General features: G+C 41.9%; 1 protein-coding gene across 1 annotated transcript in view; it reads left to right on the top strand.

Moving 5' to 3' along the window:
* Nucleotides 1-16,087, top strand: part of pth3r (parathyroid hormone 3 receptor) — an 80,553-nt gene extending 64,466 nt beyond the window's left edge. Inside the window, exons 6-13 of the mRNA XM_071392489.1 lie at nucleotides 1,679-1,832; nucleotides 4,627-4,780; nucleotides 9,436-9,496; nucleotides 9,583-9,649; nucleotides 9,951-10,045; nucleotides 10,462-10,603; nucleotides 12,028-12,069; nucleotides 12,877-16,087. Coding sequence (XP_071248590.1) covers nucleotides 1,679-1,832; nucleotides 4,627-4,780; nucleotides 9,436-9,496; nucleotides 9,583-9,649; nucleotides 9,951-10,045; nucleotides 10,462-10,603; nucleotides 12,028-12,069; nucleotides 12,877-13,410 — 1,249 coding nt within the window. The 3' untranslated portion in view covers nucleotides 13,411-16,087. The remainder of the gene's footprint in view (nucleotides 1-1,678; nucleotides 1,833-4,626; nucleotides 4,781-9,435; nucleotides 9,497-9,582; nucleotides 9,650-9,950; nucleotides 10,046-10,461; nucleotides 10,604-12,027; nucleotides 12,070-12,876) is intronic.
* Nucleotides 16,088-16,995: the final 908 nt, after the last annotated feature.

The following is a 16,995-nucleotide window of genomic DNA, read 5'->3' as shown; positions in this document are numbered from 1 at the left end:
ATCCGCGCAGGGTGGATGAGGTAGCCGGTGATGTTCTTCTCCTTCAGTGCTTTGGCGGCAGGTCTGAACTGCTTGCGACGTCTCGCGAGATCCGCGCTCATATCCGGGAAAAGGCTGACCCTCTTGCCATCAATGGTGTCCCGATGTCCCCTTTGGCTCTTGCGAGTTGCAGTACCTTCTCTCTGTCTTGGAAACGGAGGAACCTGATCAGGACGGCCCGTGGGGGCTCATCTGGCCGGGGTTTCGGCGCTGATGTTCTGTGGGCGCGTTCGATTTCCAGTGGCTTGGTGAAGTTGATTATGCCTAGGACATCCGGGATCCATTGAGTGAAGAAACGGACCGGGTCACGGCCCTCGCTGTCCTCTTTCAATCCCACCACACGGATATTACTACGTCTGCTCTGGTTCTCCATCTGATCTACCTTGTTTTTGAGGTAGGCATTGTCCTTTTGCAGTTGTATCAAGACCTGGTCATGTCGAGCGATGGTGTCTTCAACTGTGCTAATGCGCAACTCTGCCTCAGTCGTTCTCAAAAGGAGATCATTCATGGAGGATTTCAGGTCGCCAATGGAAGAATGGAGTTCAGCCGTTTTCTTATCGATTTTCATAGAAAGACCTTTGTTACCATCCTGAATTTCCCGGAGGAGAGTAGCCAGCATGTCGGCAGGCTCGCAAGAGGCCGAGAGCAACAGTCTGGAACTGTCGTTTGAGTTATGAGGGCTAATGCTAATCTTGCTATCTGTAGCGTTATCTTGGGAATCAACAACGTTTTGGTCGTCCTTCTTGCCTCTCGGTCGGAGGTCCATGGCTCTTTGGGAAGGTAAGTACTTGACAATTTATCAGCCGATGTTAGAATATTGTTTCAACGTTGTTATTTAGGTAATAATAGAATAACTTTGAAGAGCTCGGTTTGTCAACGTCTGCTCAGCTCCACGGCATCACATGTTCCCCCGCTAACGGTACACTTTAACTTGAGATGAAACTACTTTCTTACCTGTGTACATCATAGATGGACGCATCTCCTGTCACGGGTGCCATGGTTGTCCTTAGTTTGAAGATGTAATCCGGAGACAGGTGTTTTCTCCATCTCCTTAGCATACTCTAATTCCACTGAACTCGGTTCAGTGGAATTAGAAAGTGGAGAGCAACACTTATGCAGTTTTACTACGTGATACATAAAAAAGCCGCGTTAGACAGGATTACCAACACATACTGACCATCTCAAATAGACAGAAGCCCGCTACATGGCAGACCAATCCAAACTCATCTCTCGGCATGTCTAGCCCACTCATTATCTCAGCCAATCATGGCTAGCGGGAAGGTTGCTCCCTTTTTCTGTGGCTAAACCAAGTAGGCTCATAATTTAACAATGCACACTAAGATACCTATCTGTTATTCATGTGGTGAGCATGTGGCAAGTGTAGGCCTCATAGGTAGCTGTTGGGGCCTCTGAACCTATTGTAATCTGCACTGGAATTACTTCTCAACAAGGTTATCAGACGGCTGAGATCTGATGTGTCTTCAGTGGGTCGTTTTGGAGGATTCGTTTTTCTTGTTTGTTTCACATGTTCTGGATGGTTACTATGAGAAACGTTTATTTGAGCTGTTGTTTGATTTAGTGAAAGAAGCATTGCAAACATTACTATCTCTCGCTCTCGCTCTCTCTCTCTTCCCTTCAGGCGTCTCCACTGTACACGGAACTACATCCACATTCACCTCTTCACCTCCTTTGTGTTTCGGGCCATCAGTATCTTTGTGAAGGATGCTGTCCTCTATGCCATGTCTGACGACGGAAAGACTGAAGCAGAGGAATTGGCAGAGAGACCCCATATGGTACTGTGCACTTCTGTACTGACGAAAATTAGATTAGATTGAAGTTTATTGTCCTACACGAGGAACATCTTCCCACAGCTCACACATACATAAACCACATAGAAAAATACAGTAGGAAACAAACAACAGTTAACAGTAAGATATAAGTAGTACCCCCACACCTGCACATATAGGAGGAAGAATTTTACATAGAATAATACATAGAATTTTTCTTAAAGTGTTGCTGAACTCACAGATTTTCCCTGGGCTTTTCTGCTGCTCATTAAGAAATGTGGTTCGATGTGGGTGCGTTATGTTTGCTATTGTTGTTTGTCCCTCTTGAATCACCATAGACCACATTTACTCCACACAGATGCGTACAAAGCTCTCCCTCGCCCTCCTTTTTGAAAATCTGACCATAATTCTATCCTCCCGATTCCTGCTTATAAGCAAAAACTAAAGCAAGAAGTACCAGTGACTCGCTCAATACGGAATGGTCAGATGACGCGGATGCTACGCTACAGGACTGTTTTGCTAGCAAAGACTGGAATATGTTCCGCGATTCATCCAATGGCATTAAGGAGTATACCACCTCAGTCACTGGCTTCATCAATAAGTGCATCAATGATGTGGTCCCCACAGTGACCGTACGTACATATCCCAACCAGAAGCTATGAATTACAGGCAAAATCCACACCGAGCTAAAGGCTAGAGCTGCCGCTTTCAAGTAGCGGGACACTAATCCAGACGCTTATAAGAAATCCCGCTATGCCCTCAGACGAACAATCAAACTGTCAAAGTGTCAATACAGGACTAAGATTGAATCCTACTACACCGGCTCTGACACTCGTTGGATGTGACAGGGCTTTCAAACTATTACGGACTACAAAGGTAAACCCAGCCGCAAGCTGCCCAGTAACACGAGCCTACCAGATGAGCTAAATGCCTTTTATGTGTGGTGCCAGGACAACAACCTCTCCCTCAACATGAGCAAGACAAAGGAGATGATCGTGGCCTACAGGAAAAGGAGGGCCGAACACGCCCCCATTCACATCGACGGGGCTATAGTGGAGCGGGTGACAGTTTCAAATTCCTTGGTGTCCACATCACCAACAAACTATCATGGTCAAAACACACCAAGAATGTCTTGAAGAGGGCACGACAACACCTTTTCCCTTCAGGAGACTGAAAAGATTTGGCATGGGTCCCCAGATCCTAAAAAAGTTCTACAGCTGCACCATCGAGAGCATCCTGACTGGTTGCATCACCGCCTGGTATGGCAACTGCTCAGCATCCGACTGTAAAGCGCTACAGAGGGTAGTGCGTACTGCCCAGTACATCACTGGGGCCAAGCTTCCTGCCATCCAGGACCTATATACTAGGCGGTGTCAGAGGAAGGCCCAAAAAATTGTCAAAGACTCCAGTCACCCAAGTCGTAGACTGTTCTCTCTGCTACAGCACTGCAAGCTGTACCAGAGTGCCAAGTCTAGGTCCAAAAGGCTCCTTAACACCTTCTACCCCCAAGCCATAAGACTGCTGAACATTTAATCAAATGGCTACCCAGACTATTTGCATTGACCCCCCCCCGCATTGTTTTTTTACAGTGCTGCTACTTGCTGTTTATTATCTACACAGTCACTTTACCCTTAACTACATGTACAAATTACCTCGACTAACCTGAACCCCCGCACATTGACTTGGTACCGGTACCCCCTTGTATACAGTCAGGTCCATAAATATTTGGACATTGACCAAGTTATTATTATTTTAGCTGTCTACCACAGCATATTGGAGTTGAAATTAAATAATGAATATGAGCTGAAAGTGCAGACTTTCAGCTTTAATTTGAGGTCATTTATATCCAAATTGGATGCTCGCCAATAGGTTTTGAATTGAGAAATATTGACAAGTGGCAGTCGGGATGCGCATTGTCTCAATTCTCATTTTTCCTAAAACAGTGGTAGACTTGAGTGGTCACTATCAAACACATCAGCAGTGGCCACTCCATCAAGGGCTTAGGGACCAAGTGTTCTTTTAACATAACATTGGCAATGTGTTGTCTTATCTAAACAAGTCTGAGGCGCTGCGTAATGTGGGCAGGTCTGTCTCACTGTCTGTAGGTTCTGCCGTACGATTGGATAGTGTGCAAACTCCGTGCATGACAATTCTCCCTAGGCGTTACCATCCTGTTAGTGGGCAAGTGGGAATGATCAAAATCAAAACCCAGCCCTCAAGTAAGTTGTTGCGATCTCATTTACACTAATCTCACACAAAACTCTGTTTTGGAATATATTGACTTTATGACCAAAGTTATCCTACTTACACTTTTTTGTCAGTTTTGGCACTGGAATAAATGTTTCTGACCAAAATCGATGACACAGTTTTCAACTAGAGATGTTGGTTTTTGTGTTCAGTTGCCCTTGGTGATAGGCCCTGTGATGAAACTCCTCCCAAGTCTTGATGTCTCTGAAAATGTCAAGTAAAAATAAGATATTCATTTAGCAGAGGATTTTATCCAAAGTTAATTACAGAAATGTCAACATTGACAGTGACACAAACATTCAGTATATGTGGCCCATGTGGGATTCAATCCCACAATTCGATGTTCCTTACACCGTGCTCTATCCCAGGGGGGCAGAAAAAGGGCAGTTATTGGAAAATATATAGGTCCAATCCGTAGTTTAAGCTACGGATTGAAACCGTAGTTTTCCCCACCTACTCTAACCCATTGATCCATTGGAACCATTATCTGATGATATGTTGAATGTCCCAAGTCCCTTATTAACTATATGAACATCTCTCTGTCACCCTATAGGTGGGCTGTAAGGTGGCCGTTACTCTTTTCCTGTATTTCCTGGCGACCAATCACTACTGGATCCTGGTGGAGGGGCTGTACCTGCACAGCCTCATCTTCATGGCCTTCCTCTCAGACAAGAACTACCTGTGGGCGCTCACCATCATCGGCTGGGGTGAGTTTTTCTACACTCCCTGCAGGATACAACTTTCTGGTTCCAGGTAGGACCATTGCACCTAACGAGGTACCCTCAAAAAACTCTTTATGATGAAACGGTTCTACCTTGAACCTAAGAAGGTTCTAGAACCAAAAAGGGTTCTACTATGGAACCAAATAATGGTTCTCCAGGGATTGCCAAAGAATCCTTTAAGGTTTTATGGTACCTTTTTTTCTACACGTGTAGACCAGTGATTCAGCCCATTGACGTTTCGAGTTGTATTTTTTGTAGCCATTTCAGAAGATTGATATATCGTATGAATTGGGTTCCTGAGGCGTTAAAGTGGCAATCTGCAGCACAAAACAATAACAAAGCGTGCACCCCATCACTGTTTCAGTAAACAGCTGGGGATGGGGCTGGAGAAATGTAACCACTCTCAAAATCATAGACAGAGCTAAGGCTGCAAGGACAGGCCATACTAAGGACTGGCCGTCCATGATTTCAAAATTATAGTTTTAATCATGTCTTGAGGCAATACAGTGTTTGTTCCAAATTTACATTGTTTACTAAACTAATGAGGCATTTATTAGTGATATTCTTCAAGAATCAATGGGTATATACAGTGGCGATTTTAGCATGTAAATGTTGGTGGGGCAAAAAATCTAAAAAGGGGAATGCATGCCAGCAAAGCCACTACACAACACAACAGTAAACAATACATTAATTGCACTATAACAGTGGCAAACGGTGCCCAGAAACTGTTAGGGTCTACATAAAGCTGTTCCAACAGCAGTCCCAACATCTTACCACTGTTAAACCTGGCTATCAGCAGAGCCTTGTCTGGCAGCAAAACCGTTCATTCAGCCTCATTTACTGTCTTTAAAAAAAACATAGCTGATATGGCTGACTTGCTTAAACAAATGTGGTTTCTAATGACAATTGAGATGTACAAACTATGGCATAAGGGGACGACAAGCGCATAAGAGGCAATCCATAATTTCGATTAAGACAATGACCGAGCTAGGACTGTTATATTGGTCAATATAACAATCTGTTTAGCACTTCTGAAATGTACAACAACAGAATTCAGAACATGGGCCGTTCTTACAGTGCTCTCCCTGTACACCAAGTTAGAACCGTAGGATAAATAAAGGGGGCATATAAGCAGACAATGAAAGCTCTTATAATATTTGATGATTACATTTCTCTAAAACAGGTTATAGACTACAGTAGAACAGTCAGAACAGTAGGCGAAATTAAGAGGGGTAAATATACCAAATTATTAGGGTGAGGCACATGGGCTACTAACATCTTACTACACAACATACACTTAGCATTACTTTCTTAGTTACAGTATACATATCTCCCTGGCATATTACATCATTTATGAAGCAGCAAGCAATATTTTTTTGGACTCACATTGTTGTGCTTGGCTCACTTGAACAGGAAGGTGGCGTGGCAGTCCTTCGAGTTAACAGTTGTTTTGAGCGTGGCACAAATCATGCTTCATTGACAGCATGGCCAATGTTGGATGTTTATCATTTTAAACTTGGAAAATAACCCCTTAATCGCAGATTTGGGACCACAGAGCCACTGTCACTGATTCCTTCCAAACCACTCATTGTTGAATTTGCGACTTCCAACTTGTTGTGAAATGTTTATGTCCAATGGCCGATGAGCACTGATATGTTTTATCTATAATTTCTCTTCATTATTTCTCTTCATATGACAAGGATTTAAAAGGATTTGCCAGTAGATTGTCGACTTGATTCAACATGATGACTGCTAGCTAAGATTGTGAAAGTATGATGTTGACATGATCAGTCCAATCAAAGCTACTGTGCATATGACGTGATTTGACGTAATTTTATCTGTGGCCACACACTGAGCCAATCACAGCGCAACGCTCTGTATTTTCTACTGGCTTGCCTCACCACCACAGAAAGCACTGCGCTAGGCTGAAACACCTGCATTTTGGAGCTGCCTTACTCAAGAAAACAAAAAAGAGACCCTGTTTGTATGCAGCTTTATTAACTCAATGATATATATTATTTTTACATTGTAAACTGATATGTGACATGTATTAATGCCAAAAGAACATGCAAAACATGTTAATGCTAAAAATGTGGGGCTCAAAACAACTGCCCTGAATGACTGGTCGCCACTGGGTATACAGTGGGGAGAACAAGTATTTGATACACTGCCGATTTTGCAGGTTTTCCTACTTACAAAGCATGTAGAGGTCTGTCATTTTTATCATAGGTACACTTCAACTGTGAGAGACGGAATCTAAAACAAAAATCCAGAAAATCACATTGTATGATTTTTAAGTAAATAATTTGCATTTTATTGCATGACATAAGTATTTGATACATCAGAAAAGCAGAACTTAATATTTGGTACAGAAACCTTTGTGTGCAATTACAGAGATCATACGTTTCCTGTAGTTCTTGACCAGGTTTGCACACACTGCAGCAGGGATTTTGGCCCACTCCTCCATACAGACCTTCTCCAGATCCTTCAGGTTTCGGGGCTGTCGCTGGGCAATACGGACTTTCAGCTCCCTCCAAAGATTTTCTATTGGGTTCAGGTCTGGAGACTGGCTAGGCCACTCCAGGACCTTGAGATGCTTCTTACGGAGCCACTCCTTAGTTGCCCTGGCTGTGTGTTTCGGGTCGTTGTCATGCTGGAAGAACCAGCCACGACCCATCTTCAATGCTCTTACTGAGGGAAGGAGGTTGTTGGCCAAGATCTCGCGATACATGGCCCCATCCATCCTCCCCTCAATACGGTGCAGTCGTCCTGTCCCCTTTGCAGAAAAACATCCCCAAAGAATGATGTTTCCACCTCCATGCTTCACGGTTGGGATGGTGTTCTTGGGGTTGTACTCATCCTTCTTCTTCCTCCAAACACGGCGAGTGGAGTTTAGACCAAAAAGCTCTATTTTTGTCTCATCAGACCACATGACCTTCTCCCATTCCTCCTCTGGATCATCCAGATGGTCATTGGCAAACTTCAGATGGGCCTGGACATGCGCTGGCTTGAGCAGGGGGACCTTGCGTGCGCTGCAGGATTTTAATCCATGACGGCATGGTGTGTTACTAATGGTTTTCTTTGAGACTGTGGTCCCAGCTCTCTTCAGGTCATTGACCAGGTCCTGCCGTGTAGTTCTGGGCTGATCCCTCACCTTCCTCATGATCATTGATGCCCCACGAGGTGAGATCTTGCATGGAGCCCCAGACCGAGGGTGATTGACCATCATCTTGAACTTCTTCCATTTTCTAATAATTGCGCCAACAGTTGTTGCCTTCTCACCAAGCTGCTTGCCTATTGTCCTGTAGCCCATCCCAGCCTTGTGCAGGTCTACAATTGTATCCCTGATGTCCTTACACAGCTCTCTGGTCTTGGCCATTGTGGAGAGGTTGGAGTCTGTTTGATTGAGTGTGTGGACAGGTGTCTTTCATACAGGTAACGAGTTCAAACAGGTGCAGTTAATACAGGTAATGAGTGAAGAACAGGAGGGCTTCTTAAAGAAAAACTAACAGGTCTGTGAGAGCCGGAATTCTTACTGATTGGTAGGTGATCAAATACTTATGTCATGCAATAAAATGCAAATTATTTACTTAAAAATCATACAATGTGATTTTCTGGATTTTTGTTTTAGATTCCGTCTCTCACAGTTGAAGTGTACCTATGATAAAAATGACAGACCTCTACATGCTTTGTAAGTAGGAAAACTTGCAAAATCGGCAGTGTATCAAATACTTGTTCTCCCCACTGTATATCATTAATCTAAAAATCCAAAAAAGGGTTTAAAAGTAGCCACAGATTGCCTCTTTAAACACTCCTCCATGTGTTGCGAGATCAGATTATGTGAGTAGTGCACCTGCAGGAAAAGACCAGTGGTGTAAATTACTTGAGTAAAAAATACTTAAGTACTACTTAAGTTGTTTTTTTAGGTATCTGTACTGAACTTTACTATTCATATTTTTGACTACTTTTACTTTTACTTCACTACATTCCTAAAGACAATTATGTCAATTATGTCTTTTTACTTCACACATTTTCCCTAACACCCAAAAGTACTTGTTACATTTTGAATGCTTAGCAGGACAGGAAACTAGTCTAATTCACACACTTATCAAGAGAACATCCCTTGCCATCTCTACTGCCTCTGATCTGTTGCCTAGTTAAATAAAGGTTAAATACAAAATAACAAAAATATCTGGTGGACTCACTAAACACATGCTTTGTTTGCAAATTATGTCTGAGTGTTGGAGCATGCCCTTTGCTATCCGTAAATTAAACAAAACAAAGAAAATGGTGCCGTCTGGTTTGTTTAATATAAGGAATTTTAAATGATTTTTACTTTTGATACTTAAGTATATTTGAACAATTCCATTTATTTTTAATACATAAGTATATTTAAAACCAAATACTTTTAGACTTTTCCTCAGGTAGGATTTTACTGGGTGACTTTTACTTTTACTTGAGTCATTTTCTTTAAAGTGTCTTTCCTTTTACTCAAGTGTAACAATTGGGTACTTTTTCTGCCACTGGAAAAGACCCCCTGGAAAGACACCGTTGTTGTGTATGTAAGATAGCACAGATGGGATTTCAACATTATTCAACATTTAATCTATTTCACCCTCTCTTGCCTCCCTCTCTCATAGGTGTCCCTGCGGTGTTTGTGTCCATTTGGGTCAGTGCGCGAGCATCATTGGCAGACACACAGTGAGTCCCTTTATACATAATTGTGTGTACATCACATTGAAGTGAATAATCACACTTAACAGTAGCTATTCTACACACATTTGCAGGTGCTGGGACATCAGTGCGGGAAATCTGAAGTGGATCTATCAAGTCCCAATTCTTGCAGCCATTGTAGTAAGCAAATATTTCCTTTTCACCTAGACTCATGCACTTCACAAGCATTGGTCTCTTGTCCCTTTTTTTAATGGTTTGATAGCGTCCTTGATTTCACATCAAACGTTTTATTTGACACAATACAAATAAACTCAAAAGCTGAAAGGTACTATTTATTGGATGTCTCCCGCTTTCCGCTGATCTTCAACTTTATACCATGAATACGGTGTCCGAAGTCAGAATGACTGTTACACCAACTCCTTGTGACTCTGACGCTGTCTTAATATGGACACCTTACATGTATTTCTAACTCTTCCTACAGGTGAACTTCTTCCTGTTCCTCAACATCATACGAGTGTTGGCCTCTAAGCTGTGGGAGACCAACACAGGCAAACTGGACCCCCGTCAGCAGTACAGGTGAGGGACTGCATTAGACTAATAATAAACAGTAAAAGACTGACAATAGACTAGTAATCAACTAGTAATGCACTTGTAATAAACTGTACTAGTAATAGCATGGATAAATGAATGGATACATGCTTTATGCATATGATACAACCCACCATTTCTTCACTTGCGATAGAGCCTAGGCTAGTTTTTCCTGATTGCATGACACGTGACTGTAAATGTGTGTTTTGAAAAATATAATTTGAAATCAGAAATCACCATGCATGGTATGGGAATACAATGGCTGTGTCTTGATGATAAATCCTATGTTGTCTTACATAGCTTCACGTTTCTCTAAATCAAGGCCACTTTATTCAAACATAGATAAATAGCATATTATAATGCTGTAATATTATCTGTAAAATTGTGTCTGCTACTGTCCACAGGAAGCTGTTGAAATCCACCCTTGTCCTGATGCCCTTGTTTGGAGTGCACTATATGGTGTTTATGGCTCTACCCTACACTGAGGTTACGGGCCTGTTGTGGCAGGTGCAGATGCACTACGAGATGTTCTTCAACTCTTCCCAGGTCAGACACCCCAAAGGGCAAATACTCCCTGAGAGAAAAACATATATTTTTTTGTGTTTTGATCGCAGGTTGACGTTTATTGTCATGAGTCTTGTCCTGGAGGCAGAACTGAGGGATTTCCCCATAGATAGGCCAGCTGAAAAATAACAATTGGCTATATTGTAAAAATTCATAATACCAAACATTTGATATTTGGTCTTAATTTAATTTGGGATAGGCGTCCCGCTAACGCGACAACTTCCTGTGAAACTAAATAATCATAAATTATGGATATAAACATTTAGGTACATATAAGTGTCTTATATCAGTTAAAAGCTTATATTCTTGTTAATTTAACTGCACTGTCCGATTTACAGTAGCTATTACAGCAAAAACATGTCATGCGATTGTTTGACGACGGCGCCCCACATTAAAATATTTAAATTCACAAATAGCGAATAAATATTCACTTACTTTTTGAAAATCTTCCTCTGATTTGTCATCCAAAGGGTTCCAGCTATAACATTTAGTGTTGTTTTGTTAGATAAAATCCTTCTTTATATCCCAGAAAGTCTGTTTAGTTGGCACCATCGATTTGAGTAATCCACTCGTGAAAATCGATTCTTTGTTTCAAAAAGTCAAAATATGTTTCTATTTACTCGTCAGATACCCTAAAATGTAATCAAACTATAATATTTCTTATGGAAAGAAGTATGTTCAATAGGTAACTGGTTTTAGCAGGTGCGTCCTGTCTTCATGGCACACGCAAACACGAATTTCCAAGACTGTGTCCCTGTACTAAAACTGATATTTCGTATTTGTTTTTGAAGTTACAAGCCTGAAACCTTGAACATAGACTGCTGACACCCTGTGGAAGCCATAGGAATTGCATCCAGGGCGCTAATTATCAATTTGACCTTATACTTGCCATTCTAAGAGGATAGTCTCTGAACAACAAAAAAATTCTGCTTGGTTTTTCTTTGGATTTTCTTCTACCATATCTATTGTGTTATATTCTCCTACATTATTTTAACATTTCTTCAAACTTCAAAGTGTTTTCTTTCCAATGGTACCAATTATATGTATATCCTGACTTCAGGGCCTGAGGAACAGGCTGTTTACTTTGGGCACGTCATTCAGGCGGAAATTGAGAAAAAAAAGGGGCCTAGCCCTAAAGAAGGGTTAGGGTTAGGCATTATGGTTAGCAGTGTGTTTTTTTGTGGCTGTGTCAGCTAGACACCACTCTGCAGAGCTGCCTCCAGAACAAAACTCATGACGAAAAAGGGCTAATCTGCCAAATTTATGCAGGCTATTGTCCATCAACTGTTGATGACTATTGATGGCAGATTTATGTTATATCCTAAAAATCCTGTTCATAAATGTTGAACAGCACTAAATGTATTTCCTTTTTCTAAACTTGGGCTTTTTCCCTTTTATCTTTTCAGGGATTCTTTGTGGCATTCATCTACTGTTTCTGCAATGGGGAGGTAAATGCAGAACAACCTACCTCATTTTGAATATCTACGGAAGTCCAGAGAGGACATATGAATAAAAAATCATTTCCCCTTGTTATGTCGAGGTCACGACTTATCTCATAGTCACTACATAACAAAAATTGTTTTGTCGAGATGAAGATATAATCAAAAGTTACACACATCATCTAATAATTTGTTCAGATGCACAATAATCACTTAATCAAGGAGCGCTGTGGCTGTGTTGATGTTTTAAGCCCTGAACAATGCTTGACAGGCAATTGTCTGCCTGGCTGCGTGCCCCACAGCCAGGCAGGGAGAGAGGGAGAGAGAGCCTACCTTTTCATGGTTGTTTGATCAATAGGACTGTAAAGTTCCCAAATGTAAGAGGACTCCCGTGATATTTACATATTTTTGTGGCTTTTGCCGAATGCGTTCTAATAATCTAAAGTCGTGCTGTTACTACTGCCTGTAAACACACAGTCCAGTTCAAAGTGAATGATGGCAGGCCCGTGTGGCAAATACCTTTTTTGCATAAAGGGCTACTGTAGCTCTGATTGGTTATGGTGCACCTGTCTGCGTAGACTCCGGTCCTGGATGAGACAGATGTTTTTATTCGGTTTTATTTACAGCAGTGTTTATTAATTGTCCAAACACACGGCCGCTTTCTCATTGTTTATTGCTATAGAATTTTCACAAATGCCTTAGTCTGTCATTTCCAAACAATCTATGAATTTATGAAAACGAGCATATCTAAGTGTTCGCTTGTCAGAAAATTTAACAGATTTTTATAAGATTCAACTTTAAAACCTGTCTTCCCAGGTGCAGGCGGAGGTAAAGAAGGCATGGCTACGGCGGAGCCTGGCCCTGGACCTCAAACAGAAGACCCGGGTGACCAGCAGTGGGGGCGGGGGCAGCTGCTACTATGGCGGCATGATGTCACACACCACCACCCACAGCGTGAGTCTGACTGTGGCCAATCCCAGAGGAATGTCCCTGAATGGGGGAGGGGCCCCCGGGGTGGGAGGAGCTGGGGGAAGCTATGGGGGAGGGGGAAGCAGGCAGCCACGCCTCACCTCCACCTTCCACCCACTCACCAACCTGCCAGGTTACGCGCCCAGCAACACGGAGACCCCCAGGCAGAAACTTGTCATTTGGAGGCCTGGGGTGGGGGCTGGAGCTGGGGCCGCTGTTGGTGCCTTTCCCAGGCACCCCGGGGCTGCTAGCGAGGGGATCCAAGGAGGTGGTGGAGACAAGGTGGCCAAGACAGAGACTGCAGTCTCTGTGCCCCAGCGGCTGGGAGACGAGGACCCCTGCTGCTCTTTGTCTCTAAAGGAACTAGAGACCATCTTGTGAACTGGAACTGTTAGATCTATGGTGTCTAACAGTGAGAGCAGCACTTATCCAGATTCCTGCCATGGATCCATATCAAGGCTCCATTCAAGTGATCTCCAATGACCTATTTGAATCTCCCCTGAATCCCTTGTTTGATTGACTGATGTCTGAAGACTTAGCTACGTACATTTAGTTGGGGTTAAAGAATCATTGTGTGTAAACTGGTCTGATGACACAATTACCAATGGAACATTGATCCATTGCTCATGAAGAAATAACATGTACTTTTAGCATGATTGGTGATTTAATTTATCAGTGGTTGTAATAAAGAACCCAATGACTAGTGAGTTGCTGCATGCCTTTCTACACGTGCCATATTTGTTTGTCAGGTGCATTTGGTATCATCGTTAGACAGACTATTGTTTTTCCTTTTATATTTGTCTGTTTGTCTGCTTGTCTGCTTTCTCTGATCTCTTCTCTGTCTGCATAACAATTCATGCACTATTTGTCTATTGTAGTGAGATGTAATTTTTATCGGAGAAAAACGTGGAAATTAAGCTTTTACAGAGATGAATAAGCAGCAGTAGGCTGCATTTGAAGGGATCCTTACCTGAGGCCCATCGCCCAACGAGCAAAACTAGTGCATTTAAAATCCCAATACACTTTACCATAAAACAATAATAGATTAACAAAATAACAAAAACACATGTCTAAAACAGTAAAATATCAGCTCAGGATTGACCTTCTTTACAGATTTACCTTCTTTACAGATGTAAAGAAATTGTTATTTTGGATAGTGATAGCACACTTGATATGTACAGTGCATTCGGAAAGTATTCAGACCCCTTCACTTTTTCCACATTTTGTTACGTTACAGCCTTATATTAAAATTGATTAAATAGTTTTTTTTATTAATCAATCTACACACAATACCCGATAATGACAAAGCAAAAACAGGTTTTCATGTTTTCAATTTTTGCAAATGTATTAAAAATAAAACAAACGTAAATATCACATTTACTGTACATAAGTATTCAGACCCTTTACTCAGTACTTTGTTGAAGCACCTTTGGCAGCGATTACAGCCTTGAATATTTTGGGTATGACGCTACAAGCTTGGCACACCTTTATTTGGGGAGTTTCTCCCATTCTTCTCTGCAGATCCTCTCAAGCTCTGTCAGGTTGGGTGGGGAGAGTTGCTTCACAGCTATTTTCAGTTCTCTCCAGCGATGCTCGATTGGGTTCAAGTCCAGGCTCTGGCTGGGCCACTCAAGGACATTCAGAGACTTGTCCCGAAGCCACTCCTGCGTTGTCTTGGCTGTGTGCTCAGGGTCGTTGTCCTGTTGGAAGGTGAACCTTCGCTCCAGTCTGAGGTCCTGAGTGCTCGGGAGCAGGTTTTCATCAAGGATCTCTCTGTAGTTTGCTCGGTTCATCTGTCCCTCAATCCTGACTAGACTCCCAGTCCCTGCTGCTGAAAAACATCCCCACAGCATGATGCTGTCACCATACTTCACTGTAGGGATGGTGGCAGGTTTCCTTCAGATGTGACGCTTGGCATAAAGGCCAAAGAGTTCAATCTTGGTTTCATTAGACCAGAGAATATTGTTTCTCATGGCTTGGTTTATGCTCTGAGATGCAGTCAACTGTGGGACCTTATATAGACAGGCGTGTGCTTTTCCAAATCATGTCCAATCAATTTAATTGAGTCTCATAGTAAAGGGTCTGAATTATTATGTAAATAAGTTATTTCTGCTTTTTATTATTAATACATTTTCAAAAATTACAAAAAAATGATTTTCACTTTGTCATTATGTGGTATTGCTTATAGATTGTGAGATGTTTTATTTGTTTTTTCATTTTAGAATAAGGCTGTAACGCAACAAAATATGGAAAAAGTGAAGGGGTCTTAATACTTTCTGAATGCACTGTATGTAATTGGCTATATTAGGCAGTCAGGTTTGTATTGTAATTTAAAAAGAATCAAATGAAGAATTGTATATTTCAATCCTTAAAGATCACTCACCCTTTTGTAACACCTCTTTTCAGTGTTTATCTTTGGGGAAAAGTGTTGACAGATTATGTACGGTATATTGTGGTATTGATAACATAAACCATGCATTGTCAAACTCTTACTCCATAGAATTGCATTTTTGCTCTTCAGTCTTGCTCACCTTTTGAGCAAATAGAGAGGCTTGTCAAGGGGTATTGGGGATGTACAGTACAGTTGTGGGCACTACAACGTTTTGGAGAAGATAAAAGTGCCACATTTCTAGTGGTGTGAAGTACTTATGTAAAAATACTTTAAAGTACTACTTAAGTAGTTTTTTGGGGTATCTGTACTTTACATTACTATTTACTCCACTACATTCCTAAAGAAAATAATGTACTTTTTACTCCATACATTTTTCCTGACACCCAAAAGCACTCGTTACATTTCGAATGCTTAGCTGGAGAAGAAAATGGTCCAATTCACATACTTATCACGAGAACATCCCTGGTCATCCCTACTGCCTCTGATCTGGTGGACTTACTAAACACAAAAATGCTTCATTTGTAAATGATGTCTGTTGGAGTGTGCCCCTGGCTATCCATAAATTTAAAAAACAAGAAAATCGTGCCGTCTGGTTTGCTTAATGTAAGGAATGTGAAATGATTTATACTTTTACTTTCGATACTTAAGTATATTTAAAACCAAATACTTTTAGATTTTTTACTCAAGTGGTATTTTACTGGGTGACTTTTACTTGAGTCATTTTCTATTAAAGGTATCTTTCCTTTTGATAATTGTGTAGTTTTCCCACCACTGCACATTGCTGGATGTGTTTTCACTCCACTGTCTTAACTCCATGCCAAGGCATGCCAGGCCAGGCTTGGGCAAACAGGGCCAGTGTCTGCACAGATTATGTGCACAAGTAGCCCAAGAGCATTTTCAGTCCTGCTGCCTCAAAAGAGAAGTCAAAAAGAGAGAAAAGTGGCTTTCTTAAAATAACTTCTTATTCCCACAGGTTCAGTACTGTTACAGGAGGCCCGGAGACTTTCTGTGTCCTTTGTTAGAGTGAGTAAGTAAATGGTTGAAGGGATGGATGGATGGGATGGGGGGATGGAGGAATGGATAAATGGTGAATGGGTGGTTAAAGGGCTGAATGGAGCAGATGATGAGGGAAAACGTGCATTAAGGTGCATTAGACAGACACATTGATAGACATTTTTGTTGTTGTGGACAAATGGACCTGATCTGAAGATTTCAGAGCCACTGCCACAACTTTAGGTGGGCAAGAAAGGTGCCCCTTGAAGTAGCCAGACATTGCAATTAGTTGCCACTGAAACTTTCCAATGTTCACTGAGGTGTCAGAACAGCAACACCTTTTTTTCCAATTAGCAATCGGAAAGTGCGGCTCCTGAACAGTGGCTCTGATGTGCAAAAAAAGTGAGACTTGTGATTTTTCCCATCTTGGATCTTCTGTGTTGTCTTTTCCAGGCTGGACTCAGCTGTCTGGTGTAGGGGGTGGAGGGGAGGAGGAGAGTGGTTGAGGTTGATTGGTTGAGGAGAGCTGACCCTCCCTGGTTGTCTCTTGAAGGTTCTGACCCTCCCATTGAGTCAAGGTC

Source organism: Salvelinus alpinus, chromosome 3 (genome assembly GCF_045679555.1).
Source record: "Salvelinus alpinus chromosome 3, SLU_Salpinus.1, whole genome shotgun sequence".
NCBI lineage: Eukaryota > Metazoa > Chordata > Actinopteri > Salmoniformes > Salmonidae > Salvelinus > Salvelinus alpinus.
This window is presented reverse-complemented; position numbering and strand designations above follow the sequence as displayed.